Here is a 26,374-nt window from a genome sequence, read left to right as displayed (position 1 = left end):
TGATCACAGAGAATGAGTGATAGTAAACAAAAAGCTGCATCAGGCTGATGGGGAGTAGCTGAGTGGGATGAAGCCAACTGGAGTAAAGCCAATCTAATGAACCAACACAAGATACAATTGTTCACTGAAGAAGTTTGAAAGTGGAGCAAATTAATAAGGCAACTATGAAACTTTTCTCTATCAAACACTATCAAATGTGCAAAAGAAGCATGTCTGAGGACTGAGCAACAGAACAATTTCTGATGATGCTAAGGGAAAGTATAAATATTTGTAAATGCCGATTACTTTGTCAAGATGGATGCAACAAGGCACAAGATTCTTAAAGGGCCACTGTCCCAAAGTGATTGATCTTCTCAAAAAGAAAGCAATATCGTCTCTAAATGTGGAAGATTCACAAATGAGGAAGAATGTTGTCATTATTACAACTGCCATCACTTCTATGTTTGACCAAGAGGCAATTATTTTCCAATGATCTAATTGTGCAATCCAATAAAGTAGTAAAATGAAAATAATCAGAACAAAGTAATTACTGAAATTCAAACAAGGATCAATTTACTTTCTTCAATATAAGCATTAGGTCTTGAAAAAGATGTATGTTATAAACTTAAGTTATTTATGAAGTGGTCCAATAAGTTACCTCCTCAAAGCATTACCAGCCACATAATTACCCCCCCGGATTTTTTTTTTTTTTTTTTAAATCTAACTTACCAGCATGGTAAAATGGTGAGAGCTCACATTTCATAATGCTTCAATTACAAAATACTGTAAATACACAAATTACTTTTCTTTCTAATGTAGCAAGAAAAATAACTCCAACACACGATACAAAATTTAAAAAAAAAACACAGCTGTTGGTCAACATATAATGCCCTGGGTTTATTTTGTGAGAGTTCTGTCACAATTCCAGGTGGGATTAAAAACCTTGAGGATAAATATGCCATTGGACTGGGCATTCAGACTCAGGTACTGACAAAGCACTAGTAGTAGTCTGTTAAGTACCAATCTCTTCACAGAAGAGAGGTCTATTATTTCCAAAGGAAGGCACCCGATATCGTGGTTCTGGCCTTATAGCCTTCACAAGAATCTGAAAGTAAAAGCTGGCTGTTTCAGAAACTGGAATGATGATACACGTACAGCAACTACTGCATTCATCTCCCTTATCTCCTTGTTGTTTCTTCTCTTTTTCATGTGAACAAGTGAAGAATGAAGTCTGTGTACAGGAGGACAAAAATCAACAAGAAAATTACAACTTGAACAGATACAAAAATAACTGAATGATGAATGAACAATGAAAAAAGCTCGGGAAACTCTGATACAGCTCAGATGTGTGTTGAAGGAGGTCCAATTTGTTTAAACTCAATTGAGCAAAAAAACTAAGCAGCATAGAAAATAATTAGTGCTAAAATAATTTTGCAGAAGCACCTTTGCTTCTGAAAAAGTGTGACTTCATTTCCAGCTTGTTACTTGCGTTAGAACAAATAAGTGGAAGATCCCTATGTCTCCATGAAGTAGTTCCATCCCCATTTGCAAACTGATGCCTTAATTTTCAAATCTGTATGTATGTCACCATTTTTACATGATACACAGAAACTCAGGGACCCAGAGGGGAACCAAGTATGTTCACCATATACAAAATACCGAGGAGTCCACAGCTACCTAACACATTTACTACAGCACAGGAACCAATGAAGGTACAGTGTACAAAACTGTAAACACAGCACAATAAATAGATAAAACAGCAGGTTCCGCACCATGCACATGATGTGATGACACTTCATCTCTACAGATCTCTCACATCTCACTCTTACTGGTTGCAATTTTGTTTTTTTTTTCAAGTGCAAAGCATCACAAATGAACAGTTCAGTATTCAAGTAACATATATACAAGTGTATTACAAATATGCAGTACTGTACAGATAATTGCTGTATCATAATTTACAGATGTCAATTCCTATTAACAGTAACAAAAAAGCATGAGATGTGCATTGCCATCAAGTCCCTAGAGCTGCCATGGAAACGCAATGTGCTGCATTCCGCCATCCCTTGCATTCACAAACGCTATTGATGCATAGCACCTAAATGAGTTCCCAAGGCTGCAGCTGTCTTATGGACACTACGTTACTTCCATTGCCACTGTATTGTCTGCTATACTGTTTAGTGCTGGCTTTTCTGTGTCGTGGTTTTCCCTGGAGAAATAAAAAGAAATACGTAGTTAGCCACTGTCTGTGATTTTTTTTCATATCTTCAACATTTAAAAATACATAATGGCAGCAATGGATTACAATGAGCTTTGCAGTAACCCATATTTAAAGCATATTTTATGAAATCAATTTGGAGATCTCTAGCAACTGTTCAAAATCAACCATGTCTGACTCTACTGTCCCTGTTCTGTAGCTTGCATATCTGGTAGAAGATTTTGATATGAGTATTCCATTTTCTTTTAAGCCCTTCCACCAATTTCAACCTAGTCCAATAATTTGCTTTGTCTATGTAGGTGAATGGTCAAATCCTCAATTTATTTATTTTGCCCCGTAATAGTTTATGCAACATACCCATTTCTCTTAAGAGCTGTCTAATATTTTGTTACCAATAAATCAAACATTAGCAAGGACCTTAGTAAACGGACATACTGCACACATGTAACCAAGTCAAAGCCTTCAGTCAAATTACATTATCACTAAAACAAAAGAACTAGACAGGAACTAGGCTTGGTGACCTCTAAAACTGAGTGCAACTTGATCAAGATTGACAAAACAATATTTAAAAGGCATTCAAGTTCACTTGCTAAGAATTTTTACAAATTGAGCGCTGATTTACAAGATGTTATTCTAAGATTCTTCAGTAGATTTGTAGCTCAGGTTGTGAATGCTATGGTTGGTTCGTTCGCCGAGCTGGTTCATTAGTTCGCAGACGTTTCATTACCCTGCTGGGTAACATCATCAGTGCAGCCTCCTACGAAGCACCGTTGTATTTTCCCACCTGGTATTTACATACACTACTGCAAAGAAAAACTGGAAACGAGGTAACCAATTCCAATGGACCCGAGTTTAAATAACAGGCGGGAAAACACAACTGCCCTCAATCGGAGGCTGCACTGATGATGTTACCTAGCAGGGTAATGAAATGTCTGCGAACTAACGAACCAGCTCGGCAAGCGAACCAACCACAAGATGTTATTCATTTTGTTTAATGAACTTGACCCAACAACTTCTACAACCTGACTTAGAATGTATGGCAAACAAGCTTCCTTCATAGTGAACGTGGAGTTTTACCTAGAATAGATGATCATAATTTGGTTTTGCATTCTGCTTGCTTCAATGAGAAAAGGTGCAGACATGGCAAAGGCAATAATATTTATACACAACATTAGGAGGAAATGTCCACTTCAATAGTTGAATTTTTGACATTTCAATAGCTGAAATGATTTTTAATTGTTAAAAGCAAAAGTGTGTTGGAGTATTCTCCAATGCAATTCAATATTTTCAAGAGGGTCATCATAATGGACACACCTTAAGAGTGACAGCTTTCTTGAGCGACAGTAACTCTTACAGTAAAAAAGTAGAATGCCATATAAAAACTACTGCACAGGTGGAAGACCAATTATTAACTGTTGTAGATTAACAGACAACACAAAACTTGGACTTGGATTTTTGAATGTAAACACTATGTGGCAGTCTTACTGGAAAGGAACCAGCCAAGTCATCCTTTTCTTCAGATCACTGCCGATCATTCAAGATACAATGGCAGAAACCACTAAGTTATGCAGTACACAGTACACAAACTATGTAATGTGAAGAGACACAAAAACCAAACAAGAATTGATCAGTAATTGTTGCAATGACCTCACAGTAACTGAGTGGAGAAAAAGAATTACGCTGCAATTTTAAGAATACAACCTTAAACTTAACATGAAATGAAGAACGACAATAGAGTCTGACAACCAAAAAAGTGCAAAATGACACAAGAGACAGGTGAAGACTATAGCTGGCTTGCGGGACCTATTCTATTTTTATCAGTACACCTTCTTTACATCACCACCCCTCACTCTTCACCCAACCGTACACCAGTTACGTAATGCCTGAGAAAACAAATGTAGGGTGCCTCTACGAAAACTCTAGAAAATTCCACCCTCCCCCCACCACCTCAAGGATCACCAAACGAGTTCCAGAACACACTAGTGAATACAGCAACATCGCTCAGAACTATTAGGCAATGATCAACTGATTTCCATGTGGAGATTAATGATAATTGCCATGCAAGCTTTCTGTACATTCTTCCAACTATTCCACTTAGGACAATTTCTATTCACTTGTATATGTTTATTACATCACATAGCTTTCCATTCCATTCTTCACTTGAGAGATCAACAAAAGAGATCCAGGGTCAGCGAACAGTTAGGTTTTACTTGTTTAGTGTGCCCTGGGTTAAGTTCCACTATATCGTTGGTTTAGCACCGAACAGATACTTAGAATGACTGGTCCTCTAATAAATTTCTTGCTAATAGGATGATTCTTATGAGTAGAGATTTTTGGTTAATACTTACATTAAAGAACTAACAAGTTCTGTGTCTGAAGCAATATAAAGACTAAAACAGCTTTAATATCAACACAATATTCTACCAAGAGCTATGAAGACATACAATTTTAGTTCAAACTACATGGACAAAGACCAGTTCTTTGCTGTGCAATGTATTATTTAAAAATATCAAAGAACTACTGTCTGGACTTACTGAATGATGGTCTTCAAAATTCCATATCAGCCACAATAACAAGCAGGTTTTCATAATCAAAATATATTTGAGGCTATGACAGCCATTGATTTAAAAATGAAAATAAAGGGTTTTCCCCCAAAAAGGGACATGATCCGACTGCTCACTTTAAAAAAATATAAAAAAACAAAAGCACTTTACTTGCCTCCCAACCTCCTGCTCCTACCCTTAAAGTTTCCCGATGTGCTGTAGTAAAGTCTCCTTTTATGACTCCTATTTCACCATCTGGGTGGCAACATCACGTCTCTATGGCGCTATGAATTGCAGGGCCAGTGACGTGTTTATGGAGAGACACTTCCTGCAGGTGTGATGTTTAAAGAGTGAGTCATCATCAGTACCCTTTTATATATATATATATATATTATATATATATATAAAAAACCAAACCATTAAATTATGATTAACTGTTAAATTTTCAGAATATGTGGTAGGGCAGAGAGGTTTTCTACTTTAACAGCAAGTTTTGAGACATCACACCATTGGGCTCGATAACTCTTCAAGCCAGCTCCTCAAATATTCACTCACCTTTGTGATAAAGGGTACTGATCAAGAGATACCATTTATATTTTGGAGTTTTTTTTCCTTTAACTGTGGTTTAATTGCCACATAAATATGACCAAAATAATCTTAGGGAAGGTAGAGGCAAGAAAGAAACATTGGAGACTCAGAAGAGTTAGCCACCATAAAAAGACTACAAAAATGTATTGACTTTTTGATGTCTGCTACCTATAATGCTTTTGAAGGCTAAAAAGAAGGTTGACGTTACAAGGAAAAATGTAAAAGTAACCACTCCACAGCACTGAATATAGGTGAACTAAAGATAAAAGAATAAATTAATGTCAAAAACAGCTAAACATTCTTTTCTCCACCGGTCAATCACTACATTCGAATGAACTTTCTCAAAACAGTAGAAAACAAAGACCGGGAGATTTTAGTTAATTACAAAGCCTATCTGAAGTACAAAACTGTGGAAGCACTGTCCTCTGAATTCAACTTTTCTGGTGGCTTGAAAACAGTTCCACCAAATGAGACATTCTACTGCCTACTTAGGCACAGCCCATGCAATGAGCCTGTCAAATGGTTGTGTTACGGACAAAACAAACGGATTATATTGGTGTAATTTTGTTACCACCAACTTTCTCCGCAAGTAGGAGCAGCAGCAGGCCAATCAGCCTATTGAGTCTCTCCACTATTCAATGAGACCATGGGTGATCTGATACTCAACTCCACTTTCATGCCTTTTTCCTTTAACGCTCAGTTTCCTTACTGATTAAAAATCTGTCTATATCAATTTTGAATATACTTAGTGACTACACCCTAAAATCCTTACAGGGAGGAATTCCACAAAGTCACTATGCAGAAGAAATTCCTCATATCTTTCTTAAAAGGACAATTCCTTATTTTTAGATTATACCCCAGTCCTAGATTCTACACAAAGGGGGAACAACCTATCTGCATCTTACTATGTCAAGTCCCAAAGACTCTTCGTATGTTTCAACCAGGTCACCTCTCATTCTATTAAATTCCATAGAGTACAAACCCAACACAACCACCTCTCCCCACAAGACAGTTTCCCCGCACCAGGATCAGTCGAGTGAACATTCTCTGGACTGCCTCCAATGCCAATTTATCTTTCCTTAGAGGCGGGGCCCAAGGCTGATCAGTGTTCCAGCCCTGTACATTTTCAGCAAGACTTCCCTATTCTTATACCTTTTGTTGGTCTTTATTTCAAAAGGGAATAAAGGCCAACATGAAATCTGTGCTCCCTATTACCTGCTGAATTTGCTGGCTTTGTGTGGTTGATGCTGAGGACTCCCAAATACCTCTGAGCTGTTGCTTTCTACAACATTTCTCCATTTTAATCATATTCAGCTCTTGTTTTTTCCTGCCAAAGTGCATAACCTCACATTTCCCCACATTATATTCCATTTGCCAGGTTTTGCCCATTTGCTTAACTTATCTATATCCCTCTGCAGACTTTACCTTTCCACCTATTTTCGTGTCATCCGCAAACTTAGCTGTAGTATATTCACTTTCCTCATCAGAGTCATTACCATAGATCAGTTTGACCCTGGCATTGATCTCTGTGCCACTGCATGAGATACGGCTGCCACCTTGAAAATGCCTCCCTTAGTCCAACTCTCTGGCTTCTATTAGTTAGCCAATCTTCCACTCAAGCTAATATACAGTCTCCAACACCATTGGCTTTAGTCATCTCATGTAGGGAACCTCAACAGACACCTTCAAAATTCAAATACATTACATCCACTGCATCCCCTTTGTCTTGCTGTTTATTACCACCTCAAAAAAAATTCTAATAACTTATCAGACATGATTGCACCTTTGGGAAGCCAAGCTGACTCTGCTTGATCGTATGTATTTTTAATGCTTTGCTATTATATCCTTTATGATAAACTCCAACATTTTCCCAACAACACATCAAGCTAACTGGTCTATAAGATAGATTTTTTTTTTGGCTCTTTCCCATTTCAAATAAAGGCATTATATTGGTAAAGCTGTTGAAAATTGCACAGGTAGAGTGCACAATATTTGTTTACACCAGTAATGGCATCATCTCCAAGTCATCACAATGCATAGGGGAAAGGGAAAAGGGTAATTGCAGCCAAACCTGAATCTAACTACAAGTTCTCACATACATACTTCTAACTTGTGGAGGTGATGGCCTAGTGGTATTATCGCTGGACTGTTAATCCAGAGACTCACGTAATGTTCTGAGGATACAGGTTCAAATCATGCCACGGCAGATGGTTGAATCTGAATTCAATAAAAATCTGGAATTAAGAGTCTGATAATGACCACACATCGATTGTTGGAAAAATCCATCATGTTTACTAATGTACTTTTGGGGAGGAAACAACCATTCTTTCCTCATGTGACCTATATGCTGTGGGTCTGGAATCACAATGTGGCTGATCCTTAATGACCCTCTGGGCAATTCAGGATGGGTAATACATACTGGCCTGGCCAGTGATGCCCCTATCCCACGAATGAATTAAAAAAACTTGGAGAATAAGGCAATCAATAGCAACGCATAGGCGAGATCTTGGCTACTTCGTTCCTTGTCCTTTTCCAAGGTCAACTGTAATATTGCTTTTGTCGCCCCAGTTGAAACCAGAACACACACTAGTATAAAAGTGAACTAAAACAGAAGACCACACAAAAGCACAAATTCAAAATGAACTAGCCTGAATTACGTGGGGAGATTAAAATTCAAAAAATAGGGGCTACCAATCAAAGGACTTGACCTGTCATGAATTTGGATATCACAAGATGTTCTTCAATTGAATTTCTTGCCACTAGTGGGTGCTTTGTTTATATGGTTGTTGTAGGAAATCTCAAAAAAGTGTCATGAGACCATAAGAGTAAAGACTGTATAACTGAAGACGTCTGGAAATTCATAACTCCAATAAATCTCATTTGTTCTACCCTCTTCCCCTTTCAGGATTGGGCAACAATCCATTCACTGGTCATACAGACTGCATGAATGATAAAATTTCACCATTCAGACAAACTACAGTACGAAATATATCTTTACTACAGCACACAAGGAAATAGGTTGTTATGGGCAATACTCTTCTTCCTTAACAGAGCCCATGCGCAACCGAATCATGAAGAACGTTTATCTATTAACTATAAATTTAGTGGAAAATATCAGGGCTCAAATGAAGTAAATAAATCTATTGCAAAGTATATACAAGTTTTCAGAGAATGAAGCTTACCTTGGTACTCCATCCATAGAGGTGGAGCCTGGAACCTTGGGCACCTGACAATTTGCTCCTGCAGCCAGTTTTAAGGCAGATGTTGGAACAGTATTTAAAGTTCTAGGTATATGACGTGCATTCAGACTGGTGACAGAATTAACAGCAGCTACTGAACTAGGTACACCTAGACGAAGGCTGTTGCCAAGCAGGACCTGAGGACTTGAGTTTGTAGCATTTCCATGGTGACTCAGTGCACTGAGGGAAGTTGCTGTTTGTGTGTTGCTGCAGGGCGGCAGTAAGGCTGAACCTGCTGATGATTGACTGGTTTGTACAAGTGCTGTAGGCGTGGTACTAGTGAGGTGTAAGCCCTTGTACGATCCTGAAGAAGAAGAAAAAAGACAACATAACTAGAACACTGGCATGATTTTGGGCTAGGACAAAAATATCAGAAAGCAAAGTAGTTTACCGTGATCTTCATTCATAATACTTTCAGCTATAAAGCATTTTTTCCATAAAGCACATCTTCATACTAGCTCTCTTACTTCAACCAAACTGTTCTAAACACAGACTATTTTTTTCCAATGACATTTAAATAACTTCAACTGAAACTTGCACAAAATTTAAACTGCTTTATCCAAATGTCCGTTTTTAAAGGAACTCTAGCTAAAATCAGTTGAAAATTATTTCAAATATTACAGTAATATAGAAATGTAACATCAACAGGACTGACAAATATAACGATATGCTGATTCACATGAATTCCAGTCTTTGGAAATGTTGTTTTATTAGAACAGTAACCCAGAGGCCACAGGGAATAGGATTCTCACTTTTTACCTCTAACAAAATTTCTCATTTACGTACAATACTTACAATTCTTAACACAGCAGTGTATTTTGTCAGTAGAGCACGCAGAATGTAACGAAATTTCAAAATCATTTCAAAACTAATTGATCAGCATAAATCAGGTTTTTCCTACTACAAAAGGATATAATTATCTGCAATATATATCCACGCACACTTAAGTTTTACATTTTTTGGCAGTAACATTGTTCAAAATGTCAGTTGCTAATAATGCTGTATGAGGTAAATAGTATCTGGAACTCATGAATAGGACAAGCAATGGTTTATCTCCTTATCCAACAGATTGAAGAATAAGGTAATAAACAATCTACGATCAAGAAGCGGTGTAATCTAGAGTAGGTCTACTTAATTTCAAATCAGGTGCAAAATGAATGAGGAACGAAACAGCAAAATCAGCCCTGTTGCCTTTACAAAATTCTCCTTAGAGTCATACAGGACAGAAACTAACTCTTCGGTCCCACTTGTCCACGCTGACCAGACATCCCAATCTAACCTAGTCCCATTTGCCAGCATTTGGCACATATCCCTCTAAACTGTTCCTTTTCATATACCCATCCAGGTGCCTTTTAAATGTTGTATCCACCTCCATCGCTACTTCTGGCAATTTGTTCCATACACAGTACACTCTGCGTGAAAAAATCACCTCTCTGAGCACTGGTGAGAAAATTGGAGAGCTGTCTCCCACACACACAATCAACAGCCTGACATGGTCATACTCAGTATGCCTGTGCAGACCATGTCCAAGATAACATCCCATCAATCCTGGGTGTGACCTCTTCCATTAGCAAGACAAACCCACAGGGGCCTTTGTTATCCATCACTGAGAATAGCTTGGCAGCAGTACTACCGACCAAGATGGTCAAGTCCCAGAGGCATAGTTGCTAGTCTGGGTCTGAGTCAGTTGGTGAAGGAACCAACAACAGGGGAACATACTTGACCCTGCCCTCACCAATGTGCCTGTCACAGACACATCGGTTTATGACAGTACTGGCTGGAGTGATCATTAAACAGTTCACATGAAGACAAAGTTTCATCTTCACATTAAAAATGTCTTCCCCATTCTCCAGCGTTCAGCCAATTTCATTCACTTCATGTGATATTAAGGAATGCAAAAGGCACTACATACCGCAAAGGATACAGCAACGTTCTGGAAATGGTACAGAAGACTTTACTCCAGAACTTGCTGCTCCCCTGACAATGTTGTTCCAGTACAGTTACAACATTATCTACCTGACAATGCGAAAATTTGCTCAGGTATGTCCTGTACATAAAAATCAGGACAAACCGAACTTGGCAAATTATCACTTCATCAACCTTCTCAATCATCAGTGAAATGATGGCAGGGGTGATCAACATTGCTATCAAACACATTTACTAAACAATAACCTGCTCACTGACGTTTGTTACATCCTTAGTTCAAATATAGGCAAAAAGAGATGAATTCAAGATGTGAGCTGAGAGACTGCTCTTGACATCAAGGATGTATTTGACTGACTGCTGCATCAAGGAGCCCTAGCACAAAGGCTTAGATTAAACTGTAGTTGATGGAGATCAGTCATCTCAGCTCCAGGACATCACTGCAACAATTAGGCCCAACTGTTTTTAATTGCTTCAATGACCTTCCCTTCACCATAAAGTGGAAAGTAGGGATGATCACCAATGGTTGCACAATGTTTGGCACCATTTGTAGCAACTCAGATACTGAAGCAATCATGTCCAAATGCAGCAAAAGCAGGACAACATTCAGATTTGTGTTGACAAGCGATAAGTTTGTGCCAGACAAGCAAGATTGATGACCATCTCTAAATCAGACAGAATCTAACCATCACCCCTTGAAGCTCAATGGCATCCTACTAATAACATCCTGGGTGTTATCACTGACCAGGAACTCGATTGGACTAGCTTTTATAAATATTGTGGCTGTCAGTAGGTCAGAAGTTCGGAATCCTGCAGCAAATAACTCCCCTCCGGACTCCCTAAAGCCTGCTGATGATCTCTGGGGCACAAATGTGGTGGAATGGCTGGCTGAGTGCAGATCAAATACCATCAAGAAAACAGCCTGCTTGATTGATACCACAGTCACAAATATTATACCCCTCCACCATCAACACATACTGCAGATCTACAAGTGGTAGTGCAACAACTCACTAAGGCTTAGTTCTGAGGAAGGGTCACCGGACCCGAAACGTTAACTCTGTTTTCTCCTTCACAGATGCTGCCAGACCTGCTGAGCTTTTCCAGCAACTTTGTTTTAGTTCCTGATTTACAGCATCCACAGTTCTTTTGGTTTTCAAATCACTATGGCTCCTTGGAACTCTCCAAAACTGCGACCACCACCATTTAGAAAGGTGGCAGATTGATGGGAACACCATCATGCAAGCTGCCCTCCAAGTCACTCACAACTGGACTAGAAAACATACTGCCTTTCTTTCAGTGTCACTGGGTTAAAATCCTGTAACACTTTTTTTTTTAAAAACAGCATTGTGTACACACAAGCTCAGGAAGACAGGACACAACCACCTTCCCAACGGCAAGTAGGAATGGCAATAAAAGCTAGCCTAGCCATTGAAGCACACATGACATACATGAAAAGAACAAATTAAGAGGGACAGAAACATTAAACAAAAAACTTCTGATACTTTAAAAAAAATTCCCCTACAATTAAGGCCTACGGGAATGAAACTCCTCATTTTTAGTTTTTTTTAAAAAACGTGCTAGGCATTGAATGACAGCAATTAACATTTTTGTCAGAGGATGCTTACATCAAAACTGACAACGCACAACTTTATTGTAAGTTTAGTTTGTATCTTTGTGTTGTTCAATGCTTTTACGTGAGGCAGATGGCAAGATATAACTTTAGTGAATCTGACAGTGGTACAAGTTAGGACAGGACCATTTACATATTGGTATCTAACTCTGCTTCTGTCCTTGCCTGAAATTACTGTGCCATGCAAAAGTAGTAGACTCGCCAACTTTAAGGGCATTTAAATGGTCATTGGATAAACATATGGATGATAATGGAATAGTTTAGGTTAGATGGGCTTCAGATTGGTTTCACAGGTCGGCGCAACATCGAGGGTCGAAGGGCCTGTACTGCACTGTAATGTTCTATGTTCCATGTTCTATATGTGCGCATAATGGGCAACACTATTAGCCTCACCATTACTTTGATACAAATTATGGCCCGGTATGTTTTCTCATAGTTCCCAAAATTGCAAGTACGAAGAGAACATTCACTAACAACATTACCAAGATTTCTCAAGAATTAACGTATGTAGCACCACAGAAAAGCTAAGGCAAGAGTGAATGATTATTCTTTACAGTTTAAATTTTCAATATTTTACTTCACAAGAACAAATATTGGCCATTCAGCCGATCAAGCCAGCCCTGCCATTCAATACAATCATGGCTGATCAATCATGGGTCTGACCTTCATTTCATTAATCAGTAAACACCTGCTGTAGTCCATTCTAAATTTATTCCCCTACCACACGAGACATATATCTACTCACCTGAGGCTTGTAGGACACCGTTGATTCCAAGCACTACTTCCTCCTTTGCCTTGAAAGCCATCAACTGTTCTGATGTCATCAAAGCTGAAGCAGCAAATTGTGCACTAACTGAATCCAATGTTTTTGAAACAGAACCCTGTCACAAAAATGTATAGGTATATCAAATCACAATCTTGAAACATTTTTGTAAACAGCCTCAAGTCAATTACCTTGATTTAATTCACAATATTATGACAGGCACTGTAATATTTCAAATACATTCACGTTACAAAATTCAACAGCAAGACTGATTGAAGCCAATGAACAACTGCATGACTGTCTTCAACACTGAAAAAGGTCTATAAAAGTGCCATGATGCATTAAGGTTACACAATACTGCCTAAAAGCATTGAACTGGACAACTCATCTTCCATGAAAGCAGCAGTGCCATATTGCTATATTGGATTGACTTGTAGGATTTCTAACTAACAACCAGCAAAGTACTGATCATTTAACCAGTTTTGGATATATGCACTAGAAAATATATCCACTATTTTATATAATATATAAATATTTTACAAAATTATGAATAATTTGTACAACGTGTGTCAACTTCCTCATTACAGGCATTTTTTAAACAAAACCTTAAACATGCTAATTACAAACTTTTAAATTCCAACTGTACTGCAATCCTTAAATACAAATGCACATAGTTTCAGTTGAGAAGGCATAGCTTGCTCAAACTTGCTAAAGCAAAACTCAAACAAGTTATTCATTTCTGACAGAGATGGCTTTCAACTTAAAAATCCAACTGAGTTGTTGAACAAGCAAAACTGAACTGAACCACGACTCCCTGCTCTTTTTTTGTATTAGCCACAGTTCAACTATGCCATTATTTAAACAAAATTAAAAGCCTATGGAATCAAAATGACTAATTATGTACAAACATGAAATTTACAAACAAATTCTGATAATGATGTTCTGCATTTAAAGTACTGTGATTTTGTAAAAGGTTCCGGACATTCATTACCAACTGTCAAATTTGATGTGGATTACAGTATTCTGCTCATTCTTACCTGTGAAGCATTGGAGCCTGAATTACTATGTGCTAGCTGCTGCTGAATCTGTGCAAGTTGTTGTTTCTGCATCAGTACTAGCTGCTGTTGATGTTGCTGGTATTGTTCTGCTGTAAATGCTGAACACAAATTAATTTATTAAGGCAAATTTGATGTAAAGTTGAGAGTAATGAAAACAGACTTGCAATTATAGTCTTAGATTCTACATACAACATCACAGACAAGAATGATCGATATTTTCACACCAGAAATCCTGATTCAGCAAGAAATAATTTTCATATCAGTGGTCTTGATTCAACAAACCTCCCTACTTCTACTCCCCACAACTGTTCCAAGAGCACTGGTAATACCCCTTCCAAGCAAGGTACAACGGATCTGTCAGGTCAATATTCCCAAAACAAAGCTAGCCACCTCAACAGTAGGATTCAGTTTACGCAATATTTACCTAACTACAAGAAACTACAGATAAAAATCACAGGATGAGGGATTGCATCAAAACTTTCTGACAAGAATAACAGAGCAAACTCCCATCTGCACCCTCTCATCATACAAGAATCTACAAACATTTTGTACGCATTCGTATAAGATCCAAGATATATCCAGCAAGGAAATAGCTGGAATGTTGAACTTTGTCTCACCACGTGTAGATCAGTTAGGATGCTTGGAGTGGGAGTAGCGAACAAATGGACAGAAGGGAGGGTACAGAAAAGAGCAGAAAAATTCCTTGTTCCCCTTTAGGATTTCTATCAAGTAAATACCAGCTTATAGTCAAGGTGATGAGAAGGAATAACAACTGTTCAAAAGGTGCACTTCCTTCAGAAAAATCAGAATTTGACTGGAATTCTTCATGGCAAGTAACACTCCTTAGATTTTACAATTGGAATCCTTACACTCAATTGTAACATGGATTATTTTATTGAGGGACATGAGAACCAACTTTCAATCACCCACAAAAGCTCCAAAAGCACCTGCTGCAAGTAGAAGCGGAATCTTTATGCACAGAAATTCTCAAAATAAGCTGTCAGTCGAGTCATTGGTTAGTAACGCATGTAATTAGTAAAAATGCAACCAGCCACATTACAGGAGGTGCTAGTTTCTATTATTAATTGCAGAACCTTCCTTTCATATTTGAAAATTTTCACACTACTAATTGAATGAAGCTGGAATTACTGTCCTCAAGAGGATAGGACAATTTTAAAAATTCTTCCATTTTAGCCTAGATCATCATATGGTAAACAAGTATTATAATTAAGCAGCATTTCATTTAACTTGCACTACAGCATCGGATGTAAAAGTTATTTTAAAATATAATTCTGGTTTTATTGCAATCACAATTACTACAAATCTTTTTCATCAAAACACTGAAGATATTTATAGGAAGCAGAATAAGTTGAATCTGCCAGTTGAGACACCAAATAATATTCGACCTCTTAACCACATCCACCGTTTACATTAACTATACTTGGCTGCCTAAAAGGGAAAATTTTAGAAGTAGAATATTTTCTGTATTACAATTCTTTAAAAACTCTACCATTTTACATGCAGCATGTGCATTTACATAGCATTTCGTTTTAAAAAAGCTAAACGTAGCTTTGGCACTCAGCATCACCCACTTTTTTTTTCCCCTAAGCAAGTAACCGTGCTGGAAACGAAGACTCCAAACATCTCGGCAGCAACCTTGGACAATGACCTGATGAAACACCTGAAAAATTAGGCAACAGCCACAGTAGAACTTATCCCTCCAAAAAGCATGTTTGTTTTACAATTATAAAACAGTCTCACAAGATCAAGACAAGTTATTGCGACAATTTCATCCATGTACCTAAAGAATACTACACATCAATAAAAGCAGTGCTTTTCCCCCTCAAACATTTCATTTGTGGCTAAATTTCTGAAATGGTTTCTGAAAATTTGTGCCTGCAAGGGCTTACTTTAATACTATAAGACATGAGTAGAAGTCCACTCCACCAATGAGATCATGACTGATCTGATAACCATCAAACCCACTTTCCTGCCTTTTCTCCATAACCCACAAATCCCTTACTGATTAAAAGTCACCTCAACCTCTAACATATTTAATAACCCAACCTCAATTACCCTTGTGGGCAAGAATTCCACAGATTCATGACTCTCAGAAGAAATCCCTCATCTGGTTTTAAATGAGCGAGCCCTTATTCTGAGATTATGCCCAGCTGTCCTACACTGGGAAACAACTTCTCATCTACCCTGTCAAGTTTTCCAAAAATCTTGTATATTTCAAAGCGGTCGCCTCTCATTCTTCTATATTCCAATGAGTAGGCATAGACTACTCAACCTATCCTCCTAACAGGGTCCCTCCACACCAGGTTCATTGGACTGATACGTTCTCTGGAATTGTTCCAATGCCAGTATTTAGTAAAGGGCCCAAAATGATTCACAGTATTCCAGCTGTGGTCTGACCACTGCCATGTGTAGCTTTATCAAAACTACCCTACATCTAACCACCATATTAGGAAACAGATCCAATGCAGTGACAAAGTACATACAAAATGTGGAAAGGGGTCCCTTTAACTTTATGAGCACTTAAAATCAACAATATTGGTTAAGTGTTTAAAATAGGTAGAGTCAAAACAGACTTAAAACATTTAAATTTTTTTAATGTGATGAAAGCTGCCTGCAAATCACAGAAAATCTGAAATTCTAGTCAGAACTTAGATTGGCAGCCACAGTACAAGTATCTCCAACATACAAGTACCAACTGCAGAATTTAGCAAAGAATAATCTGTGCCCAAAAGGTTCTTACCATGCTGTGAATCTTATAAACAAATCTAAACTACCAGATTATGTTTCAAAAATATTTTACAACTGATTAGGTATGCTGATTTTAAAAGGTGAAACCAGTGTGCACAGAGAGCCATGACTTTACCAAATATTGTCTTAAAAATACTTCAACCCAACAGGATTAAAATATATAATATTGGTGAGCAAACCTTACTATTCTGCCTTTCAAATCTGAAGAAAGCAATATGGAGTCAAGATCTGTACTCTTGATCTTAATCATTCTAGAGCTTTTCTGAGGTAGAAATTAAGTAGAGTCCTTAAATTGCACTCAATTGTAAAATGAATAAAATCACCTATGATTTTGCGTTCTGGGTGTGTATGCATGGAGGTAGTGTGGTCAGTGCGAGACAGGCCACATACAGAACAGGCAGTAGACAGTAAAATGTAAAAACTAACGGCCCTGTATAGCTCAGAACTGGTTGTTGTTAAGCTACACCTTAACAGCAAGGGCAATAATTGGACTGATGCCACAGTTCATCAGTTAGTAGAATATCATGCAATCTTAGTCAAGATCCACTTTACCTAAAATTTTAAAAGTAACAATCACCCAACTCTTGCACCATTCCAATTTAACCAGAGAACTGTCCATATGTAGCAAATGGTGCAAAGTATCACCTTGGCATTAATTACAAATACAAGACTTAATAGCAGTGGATATGTTAAGACATTTAAGGAGTGATGCTCTTTGTTGATTTCCATTTACTTGTCATTAAGTTCCAATACAAAGCACAGTAATTGTGTATAGAGAAACACTTCCTGCCTTCCTGGTCAGCTCACAGTTCCAAGAACACAAAACAGAAGACAAAGCCAGGAAGTTAAAGTCCCAAGGCTGGAGTTGAGGGGATTAGGGGATCTCTATGGAATCCAGGATTACACTTTTGCCTACATGAAGCAGAACAGGCAAGGGTCACTGACAAATCCTTCAGTGCTTGATCTTGTATCTCAGCATTGTCATCATTGGCCTGGCAGTGTCAGGTCTCCTACCTACAGTGGTTTCTTCAGTCTGTTCAATAACATTCATCAAGGGCCTAATGTTTAGTGGATGGAACAAATCAGTAATACTTCACCTCATTCTTTATTTGAGAAAAGTTAGTTATCAAAAAAATGTTTGCTTCAACTTGAGGAACTTCTGAATAGAAGGCAATGGTAAACCAATCAGGTAAACAGAGTCAAAAGTTGACATGCTGCACTGTTGCCAAAATAAATTAGCCTTTCCATTGTTTCTAAAAAAATGTAAAAAAAGGTTTTGCTTTTAAGTAAAATAATGCAGTCACAATCAATGGCAACAATGAAACTGCACAATTGGGTTCTGTTAAAATGGCTCTACTTTGGTTATTTTCTGTTCCTTTGGTAGCAACTCTTATTCATAGTTAATTTCAAGTACAACTCTTATAGCCACAAACCAGAATACACATTACACTTTTAAAGCAAGACTATATTTCATAATTTTAGAAAATCTGAATTCCAATGAAGAAGCCATATTGAGCAAATTGATCTTGGGTGTATCAAACGATTCAGTGAAATTTCAGTATTTTCAGATTGTTTAAAAGTGTGTGGACTGTTCCACACTGTTTGTTCTAAAAAAATTTCTTGATGCTCCCCACAGTTCTGTTTTCAGTGTGGAATTAACCAGGGATGGAGCTATTTTACATCTGAAAGTGAATGATGGAGACATGAAGTAGGCCACTTAGTTCTCCAAATCTGCTCCATCATTCAATGAGATCATGGCTGATCTGACAATCCTCAACTTTCCTGTCTTTTCTCCAATAACCCTTGATTCCCTTATTAATTTAAAATCTAATCTTACAAACTTAACTGAATCTTAAATTTCCTCTGCTAATTTTCATCGCCACCCAAACAAGTTCAATAACTTGATCATTTCTCAATTGTACTGGTCTCATTCTTTATTAACACAGATAACCCACCATTTTTTGCTTTCTTCTCAACCTTCCAAAAATGTCAAACACTGTCAAATAACCAATTCCCAGACTTGGCCATTCCAATCACAGTTCTGTAGTGAGTAACTTCATATTGAGTAATTTCATTCTTATTTCTATGTGCACTATTCAAGCATCTTGAATAAATGGTGTATGAAATCAGAGAAAGACCTTTTAATTTTGTCTTACCACTTTTCTTAATGATGATCTTATTTACTTATGGAATCATCTGTGCACTGCTTTCTTCCTGTCTCTCTCTCTCAGGGGTTTTCGCATTCATTTGTGGGATGTGGGTGTCGCCGGCTGGCCATCATTTACTGCCCATCCCTAGCTGCCCTTGAGAAAGTGGTAGTGAGCTGCCTTCTTGAACCATTTCAGTCCACCTGCTGTGCACTGACCCACAATGCCATTAGGGAGGGAATTCCAAGATTTTGATCCAGTGACAATGATGGAATGGCAATATATTTCCAAGTCAGAATGGTGACTGACTTGGAGGAAAACTTGAAGATGGCGGTGCTCCCCTACACCTGCTGCCCTTGTCCTTCTAGATGGAAGTGGTTGTGGGTTTGGAAGGTGCTGTCTGAGGATCTTTGGCAAATTTTTGCAGTGCATCTTGTAGATAGTACGCACTGTGGCTACTGAGCACCTGTGTTGGAGAGAGTGGATGCAGTGCCAATCAAACAGGCTGATTTGTCCTGGTTGGTGTTAAGCTTCTGAGTGTTGTTGGGGCTGCACTCATCCAGGCAAGTGCAGAGGATTCACCGCACTCCTGACATGTGCCTTGTAGATGGCGGACAGGCTTTGAGGTGTCACAAGGGGAGGTACACGCCGCAGTATTCCTAGCTTCTGGCCTGCTCTAGTAGCCACAGTGTAAATGTGGTGAGTCCAGTCGAGTTTCTGGTCAACAATAACACCGTTGAATGCTAAGGGACAATGATTAGATTGTTTCTTATTCGGGATAGTCACAGCCTGGCATTTGTGTGACACAGATGTTACTTGCCACTTGTCAGCCCAAGGGTTATTAGATGTATCCCTACCTGCACTATTGCCATGCTCATCCATTACCAATTCTCTTCCTCCTCCCCTTAAACACATCCGCTCCCAAAACCCTCACCCTCATCAACTAACTTACTACCCATTACAATACATGTTATGCAAGGTTGCTGACTCAGCTGTAAATATGAAATTTCTTCAATATATCAATTGCAGTTAGTAAAACTTTTGCTATCCTTATTAATTTCGCAAGATCTGAAAATATAACCAGAGTTTCAAAGTCAGATACGTAACTGTAAATTGGTAACAGTTGTGGTCGCAGAGTCAAACCTGAGCCATGCCACTCAGCTCTCTCCTTCAGCAAGCTTAGCATCTATGCAGACTTTTCAGGACTGCATCATTAGTTTTTCCACAGTTCAGTTGGATCATTTAAAACAAGAGGTTGAGTGGCTTGGCAGGATCTCCTGAATGCTCACTGACTGCTCTATACTGAATAAGTGTGGTAAACATCACTCCTAAATACAAAACCAGAAGTTGATACTCCAGCACAGTACAGAGGGAGTATCACATGATCAGAAATGCTGACTTACATATGAAGCTAGGACTGTCTGCCCTCTCAGATGGATTCTGAAGAGACCACAATACAAATTCGAAGGCAACTACAGGGATTATTATTGGAAAACTGATTGCTGATTGAGATCAACATCACAAAAAAAAAACCCAATTTAAAAAAGGTCATATATTGCAATTTATGACTATTTGCTGCGTACCAGCTGGCTGCTAAGCTTCCTATATTATCTATTTCCTATTATTGTAAGTGATTACATTCCAAAGTGTATCATAACAGAGAAAAACAGCATTCAAATGTCATTTTCTCCTTTGTTTCACAAAGTACTGACAACTGTTATTATTTACATAGTTGAAAATAGATAAATGAACCTATTGCTGACCAAATTTGCTTTGGTATTTTTCTGAATTTGGACAATTTAAACAATCAACTCCTGGTCAATTATGGTGAATGCCCATCAAAACTGGCCTTAGTCTCCCAGCACACACTGGTATGAATATAATCTGTGGAGTAAATATCACCTGGTCTAGTCAGATTCCCACAAATAAGTGTGCTCACACTCCTGGCAATAATTTAGTGCCAGCCCAAATTCTTCAATTTGCTGCTCACAAAACTCAAATATGTTGAGCTATGTCTTAAAAAAATTCAGTGGTACAGAGGGATCCGTGTGCCCTGGTGTATGCATCACAAAACTTGAATGTGCAGCTCCAGCAAGCAATTAGAATTAATGGATCGTTATTGTTTATTGCAAAGGGAATGGAATGTTAAAATTAAGTATGTTCTGGAGTTGTATAGGGCATGGTGTGACAACATCTGTACAGTTTTGCTCCCTACATTTGAAAAAAAAAGAGACAATTGTGTTAGAGATAGTAGGAACTGCAGATGCTGGAGAATCTGACAATTGTGTTAGCAGTTTAGAGAAGGCCCACCAGAATCATTCCTGAGATAATTACTTTATGAAGAAAGCTCAAACACAAGTTGGGACTTCAGTCATTAGATTTGAGAAAAATGAGAGGTGATCTTAAGATCTGCAAGATCCTAAGGGAACTTGGTACGGTTGATACTGGTGACCTATTTCTTCTTGCGCAGAATGATGATAACTAGGGACACAGTTTAGGGTGGTCTAGGATGTGATTTCTGAGGGTCATGGAGTAATTCTCTTCCCCCAAAAAAAGTAATGGAGGCTGGAAGACTGAATTTACATATGGCTCCTGTTAGATACCAGATTTTTTTGATGGACAAGGGAGTCCAGTGTGAAAGGGTGTAGGCAGAAAATGGAATTGACATCACAACTGGATCAGTCACGATCTTATTGGAAAGGTAAGCAGGCTGAAATGGCCTACTCTTGTTTCCACTCTCACTAAAACACCACTTCTACTCCCAGTTCTAGATATTCATTTTGACAACTTTTTTGTGAAAATGACAGTTGAGTATAATGCATAATGCAACTCCCGATTTAGGTACCAGTACCAGAATATAACACTCAGAAGCAGAGCAAACTTCCTTGTACCATGCCAAAAATAAACCTTAATCCTATCAAACAAATATTTTTTTGCACTCAAATAAATTTTTGTTATAATAAAAATTATCCAAATGACATGACCTGATTTAGTATAGGTAGGCAAAGTTTGAACCAACTAAGAACCAGACAGACACCATGCAGACCATTTACACCAAGAGAAGCTTCACTGCTTTGGGCTAGATTTGAACCAAGTCCCAAAGAAAACCCTCCTTCTCAAACTGTGCTCCATAGTTCTAAATTCTCTAAAGAGGAAACACAAGAACTGAGTTGTGCCTCAGGATGTGGGAAGAAATGGTAGGAGCTCTGACCCAAATTTTTAACTCCCTCTGGTTACTGGGGAGGTGCCAGGGGACTGAAGGACAGCTAATACGATGCCACTTTTCAAGAAGGGTGGCAGAGATAAACCAGGGAATTACAGACTAGCGAGACTCAAATCAGTGATGGGAAGTACTGGAGAAAATTCCAAATCAGAAAATGAATCTCCACTTGAAGATATGATCAGGGATAGTCAGCATGGCTTTGTCAGACATCAGTCATACCTAACATATTAGTTAGGATTTTTCAAGGTGGTGATCAAGTGTGTATAGATGATGGTGATGTAGACTATATGTCAGAGGCTTTGCTGCAATCCAAAGTCCCACATGGGAGATTGATAAAGACGATAAAAGCACATGGCATCCAAGGTAATGTGGCAAATTGGATTTAAAATTGGCTTAGTGGTAGGAGACAAAGGATGGATAGAAGGTTGTTTGTGAGGCCAAAGTCCAGTCATGTACCACAAGATTGGTGCTGGATTCCTCAGTCTTTCTGAGGAAACAGTGAAGCTGGTCTTGGGTTAATGGAAGACAGACGGGTTGGTCAGATAGAATTTAACTCTGAAGCAATAAGACAAGGGAATACTCAATGAATGACCAGAAAAGGTTAATATGATGGTTAAGGAGGCATTCAGGACACTTACCTTTATCAGTCATGGCATAGATTATAACAGCAGTGAGGTCATGTTGGAGCAGTCCAGAATTTTTGGTTAGGCCACAGATGGGGTAGTGCCTGCAATTCTAGTCACCCACTATAGGAAGGATGTGACTAAACTGGAGGCGTGCAGAGGAGATTCACCAGAACGTTGCCTGGTTTGGAATATCTTAGCCATGGAGGGGGGCTGGATAGGCTTAGGACGTTTTCTTCAGAGCAGAGAAAAAAGGGGGGCAGCGACCTGATAAGGTTACAAGGAGCACAGGAAGCAGCAGTTCCCCTTACTTGAAGGGCCAATAACAAACAGACATAATTTTAAGGTGAACGGCAAAAGGTGATGAAAAAAATTTTCAATACGTGGTGCGAATCTAGAATACACTGCCTGAGAAGACAGTCGAGGCCAGAAATCTCAACTCTTTAGTACATGGATGAGTACTTGAAACATCAATACGCAATACCAAGTGCTGGAAAGTGAGATTAGTGTATATAGGTCAGTGCAGATCCAATGGGCTGAAGGGCTTCTTTTGTGCTGTCTGACCCTATGACTATGAAACATCACCTCAAAATCTACCCAGGCAAATCCTCTCCAGAATCTTGTATTTTTCAATAAGATAACTTCCCATTTAAGATTATCCCAATAATACTCAAGAGTGACTTTGTTTAAGATCAGCAATCACATCAGAAAAACTTTCAATGAGTATTTATACTAACTTCTGCAGTCCATTCAGCAAAAGTTACATTCTCAAATAATATTCACTATCTTTGGCAATATAAATCACCTTACATTGATCTTTACAAACAAGCGAGGCATTCTTACAAGGGTTCACTGCATTTTAATCTGAACTAACTATGGGAGGAAAACGTCCATGTTCCAACAAATAGTGCTTACAACCATCAGGAAATACAGAAATTATAATAGCAGTTTTTAACTAGAATAAAGTCCTTGCCTCCCCAAATTTTCACTACAAACTTTAAAATCTACTGAAGAATACTACTTGAATTTTCACAGTTCCTGAAAGGTAGAGAGAAATGGCTCCTCTCAGAATAAACCATTTAATTTCCATTCATGCTTTTGCAAAAAAACCGAGTAGCCAAAAAAAAGCACTGTAAAGTAACAAAATTTCTGCTTCAGAAATATCCAATGTTTCCATGTACACCTTTTCATGTACATGTTTTTAGATGTTACCACAAAGGTTATGTTCAAATTTCCACACAATGACAGTTAACTTATAAAGTTTATTAATATCTTCTGAAATATCCTAATATGACTTTGAACACAGCTGCACTTAGAACAGTCAGTGATTTCTCAAAATAATGAAATATTACATGCCTGAATTGCAATGCAATCATATTTTTATTAGCTAAATTATTGTTTGAGTAATTACAGCACATACCACTATTCTGTGTTGAACCAATGCCACTGCTTTTGCTGGAGACAGAGGTACTACATGGCTGGGTCCCAGGTTGTGCTGTTACGATTCGATTTACACCCCGATACAGCTTTCGGGAGAGGAGTTCATCACCATCATTGTCCTGAAGGGATGGTGCCCGGGGTCTGAAATGCCGCCACCGGCACGCCTTTATGTTTGCTAGAATCTGAGTGAGGTCTCTAGAGGGGTGATCCGAGGTATTTATTTGTGAGGTATTGGCAAATTCATTAAATGGAGAATGGGGTGGGGAAGAGAGTATCTCAGGATCCAACTGACGAAGAACAGCATCATTTTCCGTGTGCGCTCTGTCCAACAAAATCCTACGACCAGAAAGAGAAAGAATCTATTAATTCAAACATTAGTGAATCTGAATTCACTCAACGACATATTGTAAGGATTCACCCAGTCAAATGTAAACCAAACGATGACAATGCTTCAGTTAAAATGAGTAAAGTTGTTAAAAGTACATCTTAAATATTAAATCAGTCTTAAAATTGAGAAATCCAACAAAATTACTAATTTAACTTCACTTTAATAATTACTTCAATTGCTTAAATAGAATTGCTTTGCAAATTATACACTCTGCCAAGTAATCTAACAATAAAACTAATACAGTTACAAGTACTATTATTATAATTAGTTACACTGGTCCTCTCCATTAGTAAACACTTAATGACATGATGATCCCCACTACTCAAACAAAAAGTCAAATCACACTAACTGCTGAACTTGTGATATTGTCTGCAACAAAATGCCAAACCTGAAGCATCCATTATTCCCTACAACCAATGGTCAGTTTATAATCTTATTGCATTAGGATATGATAGTGATGACAGATACATTGAAAAAACAATTTGGGTGTCTATGGTTAGACAAAATCCCATTGTTTTATTACTTAAATATGCAAATGATTAAAATTTCAGTAGAATTTTGAACAGTTTCAAATTTCAGCATATATCCTTTAAAAAGGAGCAGCTTTCTGCAAAACTATGAATTAGATATCTGTAAATGGAATGTTATTTCTTAGCAAGGGGTTCACTTTATTTTGTGATTAAGAAAGTGAACATTGACCAACAACTTCAACAAAAACTTTTTATATAAGAAGCTTGAAATAATCAACTATTTTTACTGACCTTCCACCTCGTCCAACACGCCTTCGTGCAAAACCAATACACCTCCTGGGTACTGTCAGTGTGGTGAGGCAGTATCTGTAGCGGACATCTCCTAATCCTCCTTCTTCTGGACTACACCATGGCCAGTTCCCTGCTTGTTCCAAACGAGGCTGAAAAAAGAAATAGTAATTCACCTGAATGAATCAAAATATCTGCAGCTTAGAAATACTTCTTTTCCCATTAATGCACCATCTAACACTTCCTGCATTCAACCAACACTATCATACAAGTCAACACCGTGTTTAGTTAACACAGAAGCTTCCTCTAACAGTTTATTTTACAGAAGCAAATCATACTGATTGTGAATAAATATTAAAATTCCATGTCAGAACATCATACCATGGGCTTTTCTCAGTAATTTCTAAATACAACAGATATTTCAACGTTACAGACAGGATGGTGAGGAAAGTTCGTTTAAGCTCATTTCAAGTGCTGAGCATTTTTTCAGAACTTCCTTCCAAATCACAACTTCCACTTGTATGGTACATTTAATCGTAATTAAGTCTACAATCTCAATAATGGTACTGCCTTCCCAGAACCTGAAGGCAAGCTCCACTGACTTGCATTCTAAATAATGCAGAGAACTGCATCTAGTACAACCACAATGTATCATATGCTGAAACTGTGTTCAATTTACTGCCTGCTCGTTTGTTTTCACTTCACCTGCAGAGTTTTGCAGTACCTATTGATTATATCACAGTGGGAGGTCGACCAGGCTACAATTCTTACACAGCTACCTCAAAAAAAAAATCAATACCCCACCCTAATATGATGTCCAAAACAAATCCATTACCTCTAAACAATGTTGTTGAATATCTTCATTTACAGAAATTCTCCAATTAAGATGAGGTTACAAAAACAAAAATTCTGGTATTATTCTTTCACTTCTTGCTCTTACTTTTAAAACATCCTTACTGTTAGAAAATTGTGCATGTTGAAGTTTGGCCTACAACTAGGTAAGTTTGTCCATAAGAACTTTACACCAGAGGAGATTATTCATATAAAGCAGCCTGAGAAATATGCCTGCTCCTTCTCCATAGCACTAT

The 26,374-nt window shown here is 38.1% G+C and overlaps 1 protein-coding gene across 3 annotated transcripts in view; it reads right to left on the bottom strand.

Annotated features, from left to right (window-relative positions):
- Window positions 1-535: 535 nt before the first annotated feature.
- Window positions 536-26,374, bottom strand: part of LOC109914232 (enhancer of polycomb homolog 1) — a 218,676-nt gene continuing 192,837 nt past the window's right edge. For all 3 annotated transcript variants that reach the window (XM_048613313.1, XM_048613311.1, XM_048613304.1), the window contains 6 exons: window positions 25,290-25,438; window positions 24,121-24,476; window positions 13,918-14,036; window positions 12,863-12,998; window positions 8,508-8,868; window positions 536-2,185 (listed from right to left, as the gene is read on the bottom strand). In XM_048613313.1, coding sequence (XP_048469270.1) covers window positions 2,113-2,185; window positions 8,508-8,868; window positions 12,863-12,998; window positions 13,918-14,036; window positions 24,121-24,476; window positions 25,290-25,438 — 1,194 coding nt within the window. In that variant the 3' untranslated portion in view covers window positions 536-2,112. The remainder of the gene's footprint in view (window positions 2,186-8,507; window positions 8,869-12,862; window positions 12,999-13,917; window positions 14,037-24,120; window positions 24,477-25,289; window positions 25,439-26,374) is intronic.

This window comes from Rhincodon typus, chromosome 2 (genome assembly GCF_021869965.1).
Source record: "Rhincodon typus isolate 14 chromosome 2, sRhiTyp1.1, whole genome shotgun sequence".
NCBI lineage: Eukaryota > Metazoa > Chordata > Chondrichthyes > Orectolobiformes > Rhincodontidae > Rhincodon > Rhincodon typus.
Note: the sequence above shows the minus strand (reverse complement) of the source record. Positions and strands in the feature narration are given on the sequence as shown.